Here is an 18,870-nt window from a genome sequence, read left to right as displayed (position 1 = left end):
TAAAGAGCTTGCTAATAATCCCGGCCTGTGGCAGGAAACAAATCAATCTGAATGACCACCATCATGTCTGATAAGAAGAGTGGTTGGATATCCAGCCAGAATTAGATCAGGACATTGTTGATGGCTAATGAAGTGAGAACTTTCTGTGCAACTGACATTTATCTGCATAAATTTGACCTTGAATGGATTAGACAAAAAATAATCCAAAAATAAATTAAAATCTTTGCATCGAGGCAGGATTTTAAATTTCATTCAAGTTGTGTGGAGTTTCATTATTTCATCCTGGAAATAGAACGACTTGAATAAATCATTGAAAGCCCCAAACATATATAGCATTCCTCCTGATGATGACAGAATATCAACTCCTGAGTGACGAGTAAAGAGCAAATGAGAGAACTGGACAGATTTCTTTGCCCTGCAGCATGCAGAGCCCAAACACAGATGGCCTTCTCAGCGATCACAGTCCAGACCAGAGGTAGGTCACCCTCCTGCCTGTCCTCGGCTCCTCTCCTCTCCAGGGGCTCCAATTCATCGTTACGTGTCGCCGAGCTGAGGCACCATCACTCCCACTCGGGGGAGGTGGGCAGCGAGTGGATTAGCTAACCTTCTCTTGGTGTGAATGCAAAGGCCCCTGCAGTTTAGTCAGCAAACATGGCAGGTCTGGAGCAGCTGAAACCGCTGGGTGAAGTGGTCAGGGATGCTCCCCAGGATCAGGACAGAAGGGGAGATAGCAGCGTCTCCGGCAGCCTGACACTCGGTCAGCGTGGCAGCATGAGTCTGCAGACCATCAGAGGACGACGCACGAGCTGCCTGCTCCATCAATTAGCTGACCGGCCACTCCGTTGTTTTTACAGACTCGATGAGAACAAACGTATTCAAATGTCACACACTCACCACAATTTGACACTTTACGACTTCCTTGAGGTCCGTCTACAAAGTTTGGAAAGACAGAAGGAAGAAAACAAGGCTGGATAGAGGAAAAATAAGAAAGCAAGCAAGAAAGGACAGAAAGATGTAAGGAATGAAAGTGAAAGTACGAGGTAGGGGAAATTACACGGGGAAGACAAAAGCAAGGAAAAAAAGGAAGAGCACATAAAAGACGACAAGGAATGAAATAAAGGAGAAGGAACCAAGAAAGCAAGAACATAAGGGTGGCAAGAAGGAAAGATGAAGAAATGAGGAAGGAGACAAGGAAGACTGGAAGGAAAGAGAAGTGAACACAAAGAAGAAAACAACAAAATGAAGAAGGAATTCAGAAAGGAGTTGATGAAAGACAAGGAAGGAGAGAAGGTGGTAAACAACAGAGGAAATGACAGGAAGACAGGAGGAAAGGATATTAGGCATGAGGAAAAAAAGAATAAAAAGAAGTGCAAAGGATACAATTCTTAGACAATAAATTGAGGTGTATGCATGGGTTCTCTCCGGGTGCTCTTCCTTCCTCCTGCAGTCCACTAAGACTGCTCCCTCCGTCAATCTGACCCTCTGAAACTTCACTGAGATTCGAATGTCTCTGTGCGTGTCTACCAGTTCAGGGTGAACCTCACAGTTTGATCAATGGGGACAAACACCAGCAGCCCTGAAGGGATAAAAAGGCATGGACAATGAAGACATCGAAAACCAAAACGCTGAATGCACAAAATATTGTTTTACTTTACCTTTTTTATCTGCTGCAGATAGCAACTTTGCTTAAGTAGCACCTGCCATGTCTGGGGGCTTTCAGCAGGCTGTCGAAGCTTAAATCAGCGCCACAGAGGCTCAATGCGGTGGAACAAGTTGTCATTTTTGCTCTACATGTGCCGAGAACAGGTTGAGTATAACAAATGTGCTTTGAGCAGCTGCACATTGCTGCTGCCTGCCAGATCCTTCCACGTTATGAATGGAGCAGTCAACGAGCTGCAACATGAATGACCTTTGCTCGTAATTGTGCGAGGTCTCCTGTCATCCTGTTAACCAAGAAAGATGTTTTTTTTTTTTTTATCCTCTCTCATGCAGTTTGGTGTTTTTCCTCCTTTCTCTCTCCGTGGAGCAGAGCTGACCTATCACACGCTGGTGCCAAGTCATCATTAGGCGTCAGTGTTTTCAATTACCCCACACCTCTCCTCCCTGCCACCACGTCTCCTCTGAGAGCCAGACGCAGCACAGCAGGAGAAAAGCAACAAAATGCTAATTTTCTTGCTGACATCTGAGCTCGACTTGAAAAAAACAAACAAAAAACAAAAAAACGCAAGCTGACAAAAGCCACAGCAGTGGAAGGATTCGCGGGGAGGGAGTGGAAAAAAAATAAATAAAATGCACTTTTAATGTCACGTGGTTCATTTAGGACTTTATTTCTGCAGTATGGTTGTTTTAAAAGCACTTGATCGCAATACAAACTGAATGTTTCTTTTTATTTTTTTCCAGTGGTACAAGTCGTACTGCATATGTCAAACATTCATGCCAAAGATAACACTACCGATACATGACCAACAGGACAGCTCGAAAATAAATGTAAAAATGTTTTTATAACAACCATAATATGACAAATACTACAATAAAGCATATTAGTGCTCCTAGCTTAAAGTTTCATCATAGCCAAGGAAAAAAGGAAAAAATAAAATAAAATAATTGCTTTGAGTCCTAACAAGCCAAAAAGCTCGTTTGCGGTTGCAAATTTTCCACATTTCAGAGGAAGCCAGTGAGCCGAGTTCTGACTCCAGATTAAAACGCTGTGGAAAAGTCGCTTCACACCTTTAACACAAATGCATTTTATTTTCCCATGACACAAATGAGCTTACACAGACCTACTTCAGGAAAAAAAACGAAAAAAAAAAAAAAACACTTATACCGTTAACTGCTACAAAACTATTGTCAACAAAAGTACATCACATATTTCAACATGAATATCAAAGCAGAATGTCTGAGACTTTGAGGCTACATAGTCAGAAGGCAGTGACACCTACAAAATCCTAATGTTAGGGCAAACATACAAAATAAATTATTCTACACTTTCTTATAGATTGTTCTCTCTATGCTTAATAAATGTCGACTCTGAAGGGAAAACGTTTAAATAAATCTTTTTTTAAAAATGTATTTTAGATCAAGAAAACCTAATTCCCATACATGCGGGTGCATCTCAGTAAATGAGAATATCTATGAGAAATGGATCTATTTCAATAATTCTAAAATTAAAAAAAGTTTCTATATCCGTTGCACTCAATGTGATATGTTTGATGTCTTATAATTTTGATGACTATGGCTTTCAGCTAATGAAAATCAAAAGATTTTTAAGTGATTTGAATGCAACTAATTAAACAACAACGTGGTGGCCAGCACAGTCAGGTTAAAGACAGCAGTGAGATTCTTCAAAAGTGAAAACAAAGAAACATGCTGTTTAGTGCTGCATGCAAGCTCCATTAATGGGAAGTTGAGTGGAAGGGAAAACTCTTGCAGAAAAATGTTAAACATGTAACAGAGTGTTATTTCTGTCCGTTTTCATTAATATGGCTTATAGGTGATGAAAACTCTTTTGTGGAAATTTAAACATTAAAATTTTGCAAAACACTGAATTTTGGGTTTCAAATTGGTTGAGGTTCTAATTATTATAATTAACACTTAAAAATGTATCACTCTGTGTAATAAATGACATCATTCAAGTTCGACTTTTTTCTTAATGGATTTAGTGTTAGGAATTTACTTGCCAAAGATCTTCTATTTTACTGAGACACACTCGTATTGTGATGAAGACGTCTGGCAGCAGACGGCACTGACTCGTCGAATGCTAAAACAGCAGTGCTCACTAGAATTTCAACAGTTTAACACGGAGTTACGTCAGGGTGCTTGGTCTCCAGATACGTTTGCGTCACATTTGTGTGCAAGACGGTTACAACACTGCTGCTCACAGGACAGAAAGCTGAATAGGTCGGTGTGTTTAAGTCCACAAAGCAAAACTCGAAAGTGCGTTGCTACACCGTCGTCGTTACAGCTCGGTAAACAAAGGTCAGGGTGTAGTGTGCTACCTGCAGGCGGTCAGATTAAAATGTCCACGTTCTGTTCTGTCACTGAGCTGAAGTGGACCTACAGGTTCTTTTCAGATTTTCTAGTGCAAAACTGCCAACCATTTGGTCTCCTGCTGGGAGGACAGTCGGGGTATAAAGCATCAAATCCAGCTGAAAGACCGACAGAACAACTTGTCTCGAACTTTTCATACTGTCATGAAAAAATTAAGTCCAAATCTGGAGCTTCTGATAACAATACATTTGCATAAAGATTTAAAAAATACAGTCAAACTTGACGGCAGCTGTCACAGACTGTGACGCATGCATGAGAACTTTACGCCAAAAAGCAAAAAGACAAATCTCCTCTTGTCAACGGCTCTGAATTTAGCCTAAGTTGGTCTTTGGAAAAATGCAGAGGAGGATTCAGCTGAACCTGAACTTCAGTCATTTGAACATAATAAAAACCAAGAAGAAAAAAAAAAAAAAACACAGAAAACTACGTGGAAGAGAAGACAGTGGAAGAAGAATATGATTCCTGCAGGATAAGCGTCTGGCCGGCTGCACTAAAGACAAAGACAATAACAGCCAGACTGATCAGTTCATACGTTTTTATCTTTGTAACAGAAGTTCCATCTGAACACAGTCAAATCAACAAACAGCATTTGTGAAGAAGAGTTAAGACGTGGCTGGCTGACTCGGCAGCAGCTGGTGTGGATGCGCCGTTTGTGGGAGTTGTCGTTGTTAAAAAGGAGGAAGAGGAGACCTAGTAGAGGAGGATACGGCGCTCGATGGCTTTGCGGCAGATTGGGCACTCGCTCATTCGGTCTCCGCAGAGTTGGCAGGTGCCGTGGCCGCACATGAAGATCATGTTCTTCAGTCGGTCCAGACACACCGGACACATCGTCTGGAGGAAGGAGATATCTGCGTTTATTGTTATGCTGGGATCATTTTACGGCCTAATTCAAGTAAGGACATAAAATGACTCACAAAAGTGTTCATAACCTTTACTAGGGTTGTCATGGTGATGCATCTCCAACTCTCACAAATATTTGGAAAATACTCAAAGAAAAGTCAACAGCAAACTTTTTTTAAAGCATTTAGTTCTTTCTAATAAAAATCCATAATATAGCAGTGGGACAATAATCCTAATGTATTAAGTCATAAAAAAAACTATTAAGTAGTAAGCTGCTCAGCATTAGCCAAAGAACAGACAACTAAACACCTAAAACAAGTTTTTATGTGTTTTAATATCCTCAAAAAGAATCGAAAGACATTTTTTAAGGTATTAATATGGATTCGGTCCACACGTACGTTTGTTCAAATAGACAAGGATGTGGTTTGCACAAAAACACTTTTTACAGGGAAAACAAAGATCAAAGGGCATGGATATTTTTAGAAGGCTCTGTGAGCCCAGGGGAAATTTTACAGCATGTGGGCTGCAGTTTCGTTTTTTATTGTAAAGTTAATTATCCACGTCATGTTTTTGTTCTCACCTGTTCCTTGATGTCTTGAAGCTGTTGCTGTAGCTTTTGCACATCAGCGTTTACGTTAGTGTTATCTTTATCCCTCTGCAGGGCTGGGATGTTTCCACTCGCTGTTCGAATAGAAAATGAACATGAAAACACGTTGAGACGTGGGGGGGAGGGGGGGGAGTCAAAGGACTAAGCACATTAGTTAAGGCTAGGGGCCACCTTGGATTTTACCCTACACCTATAAACTTTACTGCCAATAAAAAAAAACAAAGAAATATGGCTGCAGCAGCATTGCCATTCTGACATGATCTTGGCAGCGAGTTATATATGAAAGCCAGAGTTCCATAAACAAGCAGGAAACACATGCATTTTGGGTTTTTATTGTTTGGCAGATCCCTTCTGGCTCAGTGTTTTGGCACACTTTCTAACCGTTCCACCTCAGTAACCCATATAAGGAAACGACCGAAATGATCACCTGGTACAACACAAATCATCAGGAGGCAAATTTATAATCGCACTTTCCGCGATACGATTGTGAAAAACGCATATAACATTATTTGAGCAATTTCACCTACACTTTTGGGAACTTAAATTCCAGAATCTGCCAGAAACAATGAACTCCAGAGTGATATACATCGTATGGGCATAATCACCTGTTAAATGTGTGCACTAGTATGCGGCACTGAAAAAAGGGAATGGGGTCAAGAGAAGGGGAGATGGGCCAGGGCAGCACTGTTGAGGTGGTGGATGGGGAGGGGGGCTCAGGGAGGTATACTTACACCAACTTAATGCCAGATTGTTGGGCTGGAGAAGATCCTGGGATCCCCCTGCCATAGTGTTAGAGCTCCCTGCTGGAAATAACCAGTCAACATTGTTATAGCAGGAGCTGCCCTCACCAGCTCAACTGTCAACTGGTTACTGTTAACTACAGCCTCTAAAGGAGACAGGGTTTGAAGAGGAAACCAGAAAGTTGGAAGCAGCTACCACAGAGAGAAATGAAAAATGTAGATTATAGCAGCATATTTATATACTTTTTGCAATCAGCCGATGCTTATAACTGATTTGGATGTTAAAAGAAAAAAAAACAAACAAAACAAAACAAAAAAAAAACTGTCTGAATAAGTTAAAAGGGAGGTAGGTGTGAATTTTAGGAAGTAATTCATGGCGCAGTTTGTTTAGGATTCGAAGCATTGGATGCTGCCCCTTGCATGAGTGTATGTGCATTTGGGTTTGTATAGCTGATCAAGGCTGCCTTTAAACCAGCTGCAGAGAGTGAGATGCAAATAGGGTGAACGTGGAAATAGTTTCCCTTTTATCTCAACATAAAACATGAAAAACACCCAATAGTGAGAAGCACCAAAATAAATTCCCGAAAATTAAATGAAGTCATAGATGGTTTCTATAACAACTTAGGATCAAACAAAGATAAGATGATTAAATGTAAAATAAAGAAACTTTAGGACTAATTTCACCTAATTTCTCCTTATCTAATTAAGAAAACTTACTAAAAGGAGTTTTTATTTACTAACTTTTTTTTAGGTCACTGCATTTTACAACAATGTCACTGGTTATACTTTTAAGTAATTAAAACTATTAACAGCTATTGATTGCTTCTCTGTTAAATTAAGTTTTATTTAATTTTAAAATAAAGCTTTAGAAGTTCACATGCAGTTCATTAAGTGTATAAATGATTTGGGACTCTTAATGGTACATGTTAATTTTTTTTTTTTCTGGATGGAACAATTTTAATAAAAATCCAACAGCATTAAAAAAATAAAAATAACTGGGTGCATATATATTTAATTTATGGTGGATTTTCAATAAACTACACAGTCCCAAAACGATAAAAAACACTTTATTAATATTTTTGCTAAATGCCCTCTAGGAAGTTGTTCCTCCACCACACGTTTTACAGCCATAAAGGAGCTTCTTGCTGCACATGGTTGAATGTTTAATATTCTTGGTGAACTGGTCAAGTGTATTTTAGATTAGGAGAGTTTTTAGTTACCAGGCCTCCGCAGAACTTCATGACATTGTGAGGAGATAATTCGGTCATTTGATTTAGGTGTTAGAGTAGGGATGCAGGTAAAAGTAGCAGACGTACTTAAAAAACTTTAAAACTGATTTTAAATGGATAAAGCAAGCTAAGGGAACGCCGGGAATGACCCCGATCTCATCGATATTGAAACTTTAAACCAGATCTGAGGTAAGAACCCAACTGATTTAAATACTGCCACTAATAATGGCAGTGAAATACCCCTGCAGAAATATTCCTGAAGCTTGATAATGATCATAAAAAGCAGAAGAGTCTTCATCCACTTTTGTGTATATTTTTGAGCCTGCATTTCTCATTTTGACTTTTTGTAGATTAGAAAAAATTCACAACCAATTTGAATTTATTCAAGGTTTTTTTTTGTGTGTGTGTACTTTAAAAGTATTTGAAATTGTAACATCCATCAACCCGGGAAAGTTCAAATAAAGCTTAAAATTAATGGCATTCATGTCAAGGATGAATGTATGTATACTTTTGAAAATAAGATTTTGTGTTTCAGGGATCAATCTGGTAGATTTTAGTCAAGGCAGCAAAGCTTTAGAGAACATTCTCCCATCTAGGTCACATAAGTTAATATATAGAAATAAGCATTTAGAATGATTGCAGTGATGAAAACATGCAGATTTAATAGTGCTGCTAGTTTGTAAATACGTCTAATTGATCTCAGTTTAGTTATCAGTGTCTAAACTAGAATGAAAAAAAAAACATCATGAAAGTAATGTCAACTAAATGTCAGAAACAGTAATAAATTCAAAATTACTAAACAAAATGATTTAGAAAAGAATGAAGAAATAAGAAAAGGATTGAAATGTAAAAATGGATGGATTAAAAGGGAACACTTGGAAGATTCACTCACTAAGGTCATCATCATCATCATCATCATCATGATCAGCGGCATCATCCTCCATACCTTTCCCTCCGCAGCAGAGAACGAAGGGGGTGCGGCGTTCCACCACAGCCCGGCACTGTACGCACTTCTTCATGAGGCTGGCACAGTCTGCGGAGAACAGGCATGTGCGTGTTCACATCCGAAGGTTGGCGCAAATATGGGCGGCAGTTGTCAAGATCAAGGCTATTGTGATGTAATGTGTGTGTGTTGACTTACTCTCACAAGCGCACATGTGACCACAGGGCTGGAACAGCACAGCGGCCTTTTTGTCAGAGCAAACTACGCACTCCTCAATCTGCAGAGGGACGTATAACACACAGGCTCGTTTAGTCTTAGTCATCCATTTTTCTAAAGATATGGCTGTTTTAGAAGGGGGCTGTTTTGTCTCTTGACAAAATGTGTTGAGAGACACTTTTATCGCATGATTAAAAATAAAGGGAAAAAAAATACAAACATACTTACCCCAGTTAACTTTTAATTAAACAAAAAGAGTATAAAGCAGTAAGGCATAAAGAGACGCTCATCCACAACTCAACCCCAAAAAGTACTTAAGTTTCACTCAAAGGACATTTTCCAAGTGCTTAAAATTTTTTGAATGGGTGTTGAATTTCAATAAAAATGTTCCACTGCTGGATTCCCCCTCCCTGTCCAAAATTCACTTTGTTTATTAAAACAGCAGTAGCTGATGATGATTGCTTACAATTTTCTACTAAACTAATAAAGGTAAAAATGACCAACAAATAATTTTAACGATAATAAAAAAAAACACAGATACATATTCTTAAATGTAAGCCGTGGTGAGGATTTTAAAAACACAAAAAAATAGAGGCGGGAATAGATAAAAAAAAAAAGAAAAAGGCTTAATATTAATGCAACGCTTTTTACAGAACTTATTTTGCACACAGACTATAAGTATGAGGTTATGAAACATTACATTATACAAGATGTAGACAAATCAAACTACAGTTAAGAATTATGAAGAACTGCAGCCAAACTACACTACAAGGCCTAATAAATATGTCAATATATTTTCCTATGAAAACAATGAATATGATTAAATCAGCTTATAATATTGTAAGTCTACACACTAATGAATGAAACTTGTAAATTATTGCAGGTGCAAAGAATAGAGCTGGATTAAAAATTTTTTATGTAAATATGATAAAAAATATTCATACTGATTATTGTTTAGATAACATATTTGAATAATTTGGAGATATTTTCAAGATCAGCGTTACCTGTAGCTGACAAGTATGTGCATAAAATTAAATTGGTCCCAAAATAGATCCCTGTGGGACTCTAAGAATAAACATAACACATTTTTGATTAGTAAAATTATTTTAAAGCAATGTGTGTTTCTTCCCGGCAAATTGAATCCCTGAATTAATTTTTTTCAGCCAACTTCTGTGGAATACTTCCTTCTCACATATCAAGCTGGGTTTCATCACTGTTCTGTAGCAGCGCCTCCAGAATCTCTGAGGTGTTTAAGATTTTACCTTTGTTCTGGACTGAACCTGCTCCTTACAGATGAGACACTTCTTGACACGCGGCGAGCAGAGCGAGCAAGTCGCGATGTGTCCGCAGGGCCCAAACAGAGTGTCTCTCTTCATGTCCGAGCAAACCATGCACTCCTCCAGAGACTCGATGTTGCTGTTCAGAGACGGGCTGCGGGTGTCCACCTGACCGCTGGAACATTAAGAACACACGAGTTAATGGGAAGATATTGGAAACAAGGGTGGATGAGGAACTGCTAATTAGCAATGCCTTATTTAATCAATCTTTTTTTTTTTTGTTTCTTCTTATGAAGTTTGCATACTCAATAGGCATAAAAACTCTGTCGATACTTTGAGATATTCTCCGTAGTCTTTACATTAAGTTCTGCCCACACACTCTCCAGGGCATAACGTCACATTTACCGTACAGACCAGAGTGATATTGATCTTCTCGTAGAGTTCTCAGCAAGAAAGCCGTTAAATGCGTTTCCCAAAATGTCAACCAACTCCTGGGATGTTTACCTACTCTTCTCTTTGTGACATTTGGCCAAGGCCTTACAGAGACTGGGGTCCGGACAAAGGTCCAGAGGGGACTGGCCCTTTTTGTTGCGAATGGTCAGGTCTGCACCGTTTGCTGCCAGGAAACAGGCGATGGATGCTGCGCTCTTCTTCTCTGCTCCCTGGGTGCCCAAGCCCATGATTAACTGCAGAGGACGACAGAAACAGAGAAGAAAAGATGAAATCTGAGTCACAAACAGCTTTCAGGAGCATCCTGATACTAACCTGAATGCTGCCATTCGAAGCACTGGGTAAGTAAGGAGGCAAAACAAGTACCACGCCTCGTGCCACTTTGACCTCTTCATATTTTTTTTTTTAAACAACCACATAATTTTGTACGTTTTATTAGAATTTTATGTGATAGAAAAACAAACATGAAACAAAACAACTCTTCAGATAAAACATCGTTTGGGCCTACATGCATAGTGAAATATGGTGGAGCCAGAATAATGCTGTGCCTTTCTTCAAGATATGAGATTAAAGCATGAAATAATGTTAAAAAAAACATAAAGGAGTGCAACTATTTTTTACAAATCTATGTATATAATAGATTTTCATGTAGCTAAACTCCATGTGATAGAGGCAATCACTTCAATACAATTAAGCTAATCAGAAAGAGATGTCACGACAGTTTAACCACATTGACCTGTCTCATCTCCCTTCCCTGCATAACTCATCACCTCACTCATTCAGCTCAACTGCAAAGCTCCCCCAATCACAACCAATTTCGACCTTCCATGTCTGAGTCTCCTCAACCAGTAGCTTTTACATCTCTGCTGATGGAGCCATCGGGCCAGCTAATTCAATTCTCCTCTTGAAGGGAGGGAAGGGGTACGTGAGTGTGACCCAACTACATATTTCTCAAATTAGGCCTGCTGTCTATCTGTTTCGCTCCCCTGAGGGAGAACCGGCGAGGGCAGAACGCGGGGCTCGCGGAGGAGGCGGAAAAGCGAGTGGGTGGGAGACAGAAGGTGACAGGTAAGGAAAAATCTGTCGCTGACTCGAGGCTTTAAAGTCTCCCCAGCAGCGATTAATGATGTGCCGTTAACATGGAGAGGGCTTGGGTTTGACATGCCCCCTTTTGGCCCCTTCAAAGGATTCATCCGGGCTGGTGGAGGCGAAGCAGCGAGCCAACTGACTGCTCGGCGCTTCCACCTGAATGATGGGCTGGTGCAGACTCAGCTGTCCACTGATGCGGGTGATGGAGACTGTGAGTTTCCTGACTAAACGGGGATCTGTCGTCATCCTTCACGGCGAACCACAAACTGATTTTATTCCAAGCTTGTGAACTGAGGAAAACTGTGACAAGACAATGCTAAACAATCTAGCAGATGATAAATGCCAAAAACAATGACATGCTGCTTCAGTGAGCCGCCAAATGGGAAAAGGCAGGTAGCAGGATATTAAAGGCACAAGTATGAATTTTATAGATGCAGCTCGGCCGGAGATGTACACGTGCTATATTCGTTTTAGAACATTTATTTAGAGCACTCTGCATCAGTGTTTTAGGTAATAAAATGCTGCATTTATTTATTTCTGCAGCTAACCCAGAGCGGAAGCATGCAGGTCGCTCCAACTTCAAATTTACAATTGTTTTTACAAATATTTAAAAAATGAAATCTATTACACCAATTTTACGATACAGATCTATAGTCTTATGTTCAGTGCATTTATAATCCTCAACATTTTCTTCACATTTTGTCTCTTTAAAACCATAAATATGAATTATTCTAGTTTAGGTGATACAACACTAACAAAAAATAGTGTGCAAGTGTAAAAGGGAATGAAAAATGTAAAAAAAATTATTCCTAATAAAAAGATGAAAATGTGAGGCGTCCCCATAAGTCAAAACTTGGTAAAACCACCTTTCTCTGCAGCTCCAGCAGCTGCGTGTCTTTTAGGACATTCCTCTACCAGCTCTGCACATAGAGACAAAACAGCTCAAGGTTGGGAAGATTGGGTGTGTGGCGTCTGAAGAGCAATTATAAACACTTGCACAGATTCTCAATTGGAGTCAGATATGAACTGTGTGTCATGAATATATATATTTTTTTCATTTAAAACATTACATGTGGCTCGAGGTCACTCTCCAATCGGAAGGTAAACTTTCAGCCCAGCCTCACGGTTTTTTTTTTTTGCTTGTTTTGTTTTTGTAGCATTCCATCTACTTTCCAATCAATTTCCAACAAAATATTTTGAGATCCCTCAACGTAACGTGATAAAATATTAAAAGGTTCAAGGGACATGAAAACTTTCACAACGTACTTCAACGTGTTCTCTTCCCATCAAGTACTTTTATAGACGTGTTTCTGAAAACGTCTTAATCGGTGAAGTTTTATGACACTGTCACATTTGAAGTACTGGAAAAGGGAAAGTTCAGAATGGAACTGAACGTACTGTGTTCTTGGAGGGTTCCCAGGGCTCCACTTTGCTGACATCCTGCATATCCTGGAGCTGCCGCAACTGGGACAGTGTGTGGTGACGCAGCGCCTCGTGAAGCGGTGTGTCCCCATCCTTGTCCTGCACGTCAAGCTTAGCCTCTGCCCGCACTAGCAGCTGGAAACAGAGAAGACATGAACAAAGAATGACCCCAACAGACAACCGGGCCGGAATAAGGCAACAAACACAGAATAATTTTTATTTTATGCTACGGTGCAAATGCCACAACACTGATTTATAGTGCTGCCATGTACAGTGGGCTTCAGGTTTTTTTCTTTTTTTTCTACACTCTAATTAAGGAGTGTACTTTTGTTTGTAGTCCACAAGATGGCAACATGGCAGTCTTAATCCAACACTACACATTTCCTCGAAGAGCATTTCCCTCCTCTGAGGCAGGACATCCAACCGTGTAAATTAAACAGAGGGCTGCAATCGTGTAGCTGTACTGCCTTTTGTGTATAGGGGAGGGAACTAGCAGATAACTGAAGAGAACATGTTCACTTAGTGGCACAAGAGGGGCATTAAAAGATTAGAAGAAGTGAGAGAAAGAGAAGAAGAAGAAGAAATGAAATATAAAATACCAACCCGAACTATCTGAGTGTGCTGGCGCTCCACTGCAAGGTGTAATGCCGTCTGCTGGTTAACATTCTGAATGTCTAAGCTGGCGTTGCCCTGGGAGATGGGAAAAAACAGAAGAATATAAGCATAATACCATCTGGATATGTGGACATATGTCACCAGTGTGTAAAAAAAGAGAAGACTTTAGATAAAAAGAAAGCAAAAACTGATTTATTTTCCATCATGCAAAGAAATATTATTTTAGCAAGTAAAAGAGAAACAACTGGTCTGGTTTTGTGAGCCATGACAGCACCTTCTGTCATCCTGACCAGCAAAGTATCAACCAGCAAGACTGGAGAAAATAAATAAATAAATAGAAAAAAATAAAAATAAATAACAGCATACTACAAAAAAGAAAAATGCTTCATGTGATTTTCATTTCCAACTGCAAACGCATCCTCTGTGGAGATGTGGAGGAAAGATAACTACTGTGATCAGGCGGCGTGTAAAATCCCAACGTAACAAGACTGACTGGGAATCTGCAGTGCACCTAGAAGTGTGGTGCAGTTTCTGAATAGAAAGCTGAGCCATCACTGCGAACAAGCCCATTGCAGGAACTTAGAGGGGGAGAAAAAGCTGCCCCTGCTGAAAGGTAGCTTGCACAGTGAATGCTCACGCATCGGGATGTTGCAGCAACATTTCCGCCTTGCACCATATCCTCATTAACCCAGTTTTATCTTGATCAGGTGACTTTTCTGTAAACTCCTGTATGTGTTAGCCTTTAGGGAGCTAAACCTGCAATCTCTAAAGGGAGAAAAAAAAAAAAAAAAAAGGAAGACCATGAACCTATAATTGCAAGTGAAGGAGGATATGAGGGCCGAGCAGCACTAAAGGATACCCCTGGAGGCCGAGTGAACCTTATGGATTCAATAAAAAAAAAACAAAAAGAAAAAAAACAGTTAAAGAAGATTCAACTGGTCTACAGCTTGCTGGCTGCAGGGACAGCAGCATGGGCCGCGTTCAATGGTCTTTTGTTGGCTGAAGTTAAAGCTTGGCTGATGCAGGCTGAATTACTGCTGCAATGCTGTTTTATACCAGTTCTAAACAGAAATGTCTAAACAGAAGGGGTTTAGATGTGTTTGGCAGTGGCCTATATCAGATGCGATCTACTTAGATTTTTTTTTAAATCTAATTTTTGTTTGCAAATTGAAATTGGATCAAAATGACACGTTAGGGCTCAAATTCAGTATTTTCTGCTTTTTATGGATATTAAACCAAAAGGAATCTGATGGGCATCAGTAAGAAAAAAAAAAAGAAACCAGCCATGGATACATGATAATGTTGCTTGTTTAAAAATGAGTTTAGCACCTGGTGCACCAGAAGCTCAGCCACTTCCACATGGTTGTTGAGAGCAGCCAGATGCAGAGCGGTGTAACCGTCGTCCTTCTTCTCGTCGACGATCCACGGCCTCGGCAGTTTGGACAGCAGCACACGCATGGCACTGCAGAACAAATAAATAATCAAGCAAACTAACAAATAAAAAAATAAAAAGGTAGACAAATAAATAAGACAAGTGCTGAGCTGGACTTGGGGATTTGATGCACATGAAAAAATAAAATAAAAACATCCTGAAAATGTAAAGACCTTGAAGTGTTTTCTTGATGGGAGGTTCCAATCTGATGTGCTACAAATTGTGTCAAATTTCCCATATACAATGCCTTGGAAAATTATTTATTCATGTACACATCCTAAAATGTAATTACTCAAATTGCTCACAATTACCAAAAAAGAAAAATTCTAATGGTAATTGGTAGAAATGTTTTTTTCAAATAGAGGTTTCGGAATAAAAGAGGGCAACATTTATATCATGCGTCTTTCCATTTCATATTTATGCACCATTTTTGCATTGCTGTATCACAAAAATTTGAATATAAATACAGTGATGTTGTTCTTTGTCCAAATGTAAAATGTTTAGGGTTGGCTCAAGTTCAAAAAGTATGAAGCCACCGCCAGCCTCACTGACAAATTTCCCAACACACTTCGTCTCGTTCACCCTTTATCTCCACACACAGATACAAAAACACCAAATCCGCTTTAGAAGTTGCTTTAGCAAGCATTATTTAAATCAAGTCCGAGAGCTATACGTTACTTTAATACGTTACTTTAATCTGTTTTCACATTTTTAAATAACAAAACCAAAACTGCCATCTGTTGGTTTAGGTCCCGCAAGCTTCATTCTGACACATGTGCAAAAGTGATGGGAAGACCCAGAATATGAAAGAAGAGCGTCAGTGGCTCAAGATTTTCACTATGAAATTGTATTTTTACATAAAAACAAATGTTTATGTCATTTCTATAACATAATTAACAACAGCTCTAGACAACAATAGTAATGGGAAATATGTCGCATAGTAGATGGAAGCAGCCAAAAAAAAAAATTTTAATAGTCAGTATGCATAGTCAGTAGTTTCCCGGCAGAGAAAAAACTATTATGATGAATATATTAGTGTCTGTTGAAGTGCTAAGATGGTTTCCGCTCTGCATATTATCGCATATGTAAAGGCGGGTTTATGTATTTTCCAGGCACACAGTGCCATTTTATAGCACAATCAAGTAACTACTGTACGTTAACTTCAGATATTTCCTTTACGATATATATACATGGGCATGTGGTTGATGAGGAACTAACATTATAACACCATCCAAAGATCAAAGAAGTCAATTTTACATGTTTCTCCCTCGTTTAGAGTGTATTTGGTGTTTGAACTAGTGTTTCTTTAGAAGGGGCCTCAAGTATTTGTGGATGGCAGATACTGGATACTCATCAAGATACCTGATGGCAGTATTGAAATCTGCAGATAAGCCCAACTAATACCGAGTGACCATTGTATTTTGGTAATCCGTCACAAAAAAAACAAACAAAAAAAAAACAAGCCAATCATCAAAAAATTCTTTAAAAAAACAAAAAAAACAATTTTGCTAGTGTGCGTAGTATCCTTTAAACAATCATCTAAGTGACATTAACAAATAAACACCAAAATATTTATTTTTCGTCTTTGAAGTGATTTAATATATATTTGGATAATCAACAAAAAAGTTTTCAACTTCAACTCAGATAGATTAAAACATAAACTAACATTGGTCTCAATATAGTCTGGTGGGACCCCAAACAACTTCTTCAAGAAATCGGATTTCTAGAGTTATACTCCTCAAATCTTATATTTTCTCTCTTTTTTTTCCCCCAGGAAGATTTTTAAATGTATGGGGTCAAAATATAGTAATAGAGGGTGAGACAGAATCGGTCTAACAACTGAAAAAGCTTAGCTTGAACCCGTCAGATTTGTCTCACAATGTTCAAAAGGGAGCCAGCAGGCGGAACTCAAACATGGTACAGGCCTGTTTGGATTAACAGCAAGCAACCCATATGGAAAACAGATTTAGAGCAGGCATCTCCCTCCCATTTCTTCAGTGTAAGAGTAATTCCACTCCTCCTTCGACAGTGCGCTCAAGTGTCCATCACTGAAGGGCACGATGGTAATTACACAAGATTTATTTGTATTCACTCAGGTCTCTTCCTCTAATAGAAACAGACGCTAGGGAAGGGGAAAATATCCAGTGTTTAAACAGTGCCGTTGAGAAGAAGCAGTGGTGTGGCACTGAAGGTCATTTAAAGGGTATGTGAAAAAAAAAAAACTGGAGGAGGCTGAACTGTCACTCTATACAGTATCAGCATTGTTGAAGAAAGCAAGACCCAATTTAGTGCTAAAGAAAAATACAATATTCTAAACAGAGGAAAAGAAAGAAGAAATCCTTCCAGGGTCAATTTGATTTAAACCTTAATTTATCTGCAGTGAGAAGTATATATGTGAACACTCTTATGCTAATCAAGTCAAAACTGGTTTCAGTTATCTGCCAGTTTTGTTTTAATACGTGAAGCCATTTATCTCTTTACACCTGATCCTTTATCTCTTCCTACTCTTCCTGCTTCAGCCTGAGGCCATGAGGTACAAAAGCAATATAGAATATAAGGTGTGTCCTGCCGTTTAGGTGTTAAGAGTACATCCAGGATGTCTGATGAAGAAACAGCCACAAAATGAACACAAAACAAAACGTATGACAAATTTTCCCTGTCTTGTTACATACACAGTGTACCTAGGAAAAGAATTAAAGTGACAGTGCTTACAGAAAAACTTCTGACCTTGTTTAACCCTGAGTGCTCACAGGGGGCATATTTTTGAACTGCGACAAAAAGGAAGCGGGTGATTTCCTCCGATATGGCTTTATGGCACGCGCTGGAGTGTTTACGTAAGGTAAATAGGACTTCGGACAAATGAAATGAGCTCTGAGAAAAGGCCAGCCCTTGCGTAGTCACTAAATATTGCACTATTAGGAAATAGGGAGGGAAGGAAAAAAAAAAAAAAAAAACACCAATAGGACAGTAAGAATCAAGATGGCTGGTTTTCTATACTAAACGTATAGCTATTTCTTGAGAAGAGAGGAAGCATCGTCCGCCAGGGGAGAGCGGAGGAAAAGGGGCAGGGACGGAAAGGGCAGGCAGTCAGCACCTCGGTTCATATAGAGCCTTGGTGGCTGGTGTACTGCTGCAGTGATGAACAGCGCAGCACACTGATCCCAGTCTTCCTCGCTCTCTCTCACCCTTTCTCATTGCACAGAGGCTTATACGCACCTGCATTGCTTGCAGCCATCTTCAGCTACTTAATGCAGAGATGCACTCCTTAAATTTGATGGCAGCCGCGCCCCTCCTTCCTGATCTCACATTCACCACGTGTCGCCACTGTTACAAAGAAAGCATTTGCTTGCATGCTGTCGATTTTACATCTCAGAGGGCACTTCAGGGTAATTTCATTTGTGGCTCACCCATTGGGGTGGGAGCTGAGACTTAAGCAAGCAAGTTATTCAACAAAAAGCCACATCAGAGTCTTGCCTAAAGCTATTACATAAAACTTGCTCCCGGTGGCTAAAAATATCACTTTTTTTAGCTTTTTTTTCCCGAGGAGGAATAACAATACGACTAAACAATGGTTTTATTCAGTAGAAACAGGAATATTATGTTAAAAAAATACCATTAGATTGGGGAAAATTCTCTATTACGTGTAAAACAACCATCCAAATGAATGTACAGTAGCTACTGTATCAAGGCAGATTAACATTTCAAACTTGCAGGTGTTTGCTGGCGTAGGTGGCTTCTGCAATACAAATCCAGACCGACAGACTCTTCGCCGTGTTGGCGAATTGGGAAGACCGTAATACTAATCGACAGGCAGATTGGTGCAGCGTCTTCCGTGAAGCGGGCGCTGTACCAGTCTGTCGCGGTGAAGAGAGAGCTGAGCCAGAAAGCGAAGCTCTCAATTTACTGGTCGATCTACGTTCCCACCCTCATCTATGGTCATGAGTTTTGGGTCATGACCGAAAG

At 39.5% G+C, this 18,870-nt stretch overlaps 1 protein-coding gene across 6 annotated transcripts in view; it reads right to left on the bottom strand.

The window, feature by feature from the left end:
* Positions 1–2,303: 2,303 nt before the first annotated feature.
* Positions 2,304–18,870, bottom strand: part of mib1 (MIB E3 ubiquitin protein ligase 1) — a 62,564-nt gene continuing 45,997 nt past the window's right edge. Inside the window, exons 13-22 of one of the 6 annotated variants that reach the window (XM_081598877.1) lie at positions 14,805–14,937; positions 13,464–13,550; positions 12,837–12,995; positions 10,404–10,585; positions 9,885–10,074; positions 8,605–8,683; positions 8,356–8,496; positions 6,226–6,297; positions 5,468–5,568; positions 2,304–4,878 (exon numbers count right to left, since the gene is read on the bottom strand). In XM_081598877.1, coding sequence (XP_081455003.1) covers positions 4,738–4,878; positions 5,468–5,568; positions 6,226–6,297; positions 8,356–8,496; positions 8,605–8,683; positions 9,885–10,074; positions 10,404–10,585; positions 12,837–12,995; positions 13,464–13,550; positions 14,805–14,937 — 1,285 coding nt within the window. In that variant the 3' untranslated portion in view covers positions 2,304–4,737. The remainder of the gene's footprint in view (positions 4,879–5,467; positions 5,569–6,225; positions 6,298–8,355; positions 8,497–8,604; positions 8,684–9,884; positions 10,075–10,403; positions 10,586–12,836; positions 12,996–13,463; positions 13,551–14,804; positions 14,938–18,870) is intronic. The other 5 variants (XM_081598878.1, XM_081598880.1, XM_081598879.1 and 2 more) reach the window with 5 other exon arrangements.

The sequence above is a fragment of the Poecilia reticulata genome, chromosome 17, assembly GCF_904066995.2.
Source record: "Poecilia reticulata chromosome 17, P_reticulata-male-v2, whole genome shotgun sequence".
Classification (NCBI taxonomy): Eukaryota; Metazoa; Chordata; class Actinopteri; order Cyprinodontiformes; family Poeciliidae; genus Poecilia; species Poecilia reticulata.
This window is presented reverse-complemented; position numbering and strand designations above follow the sequence as displayed.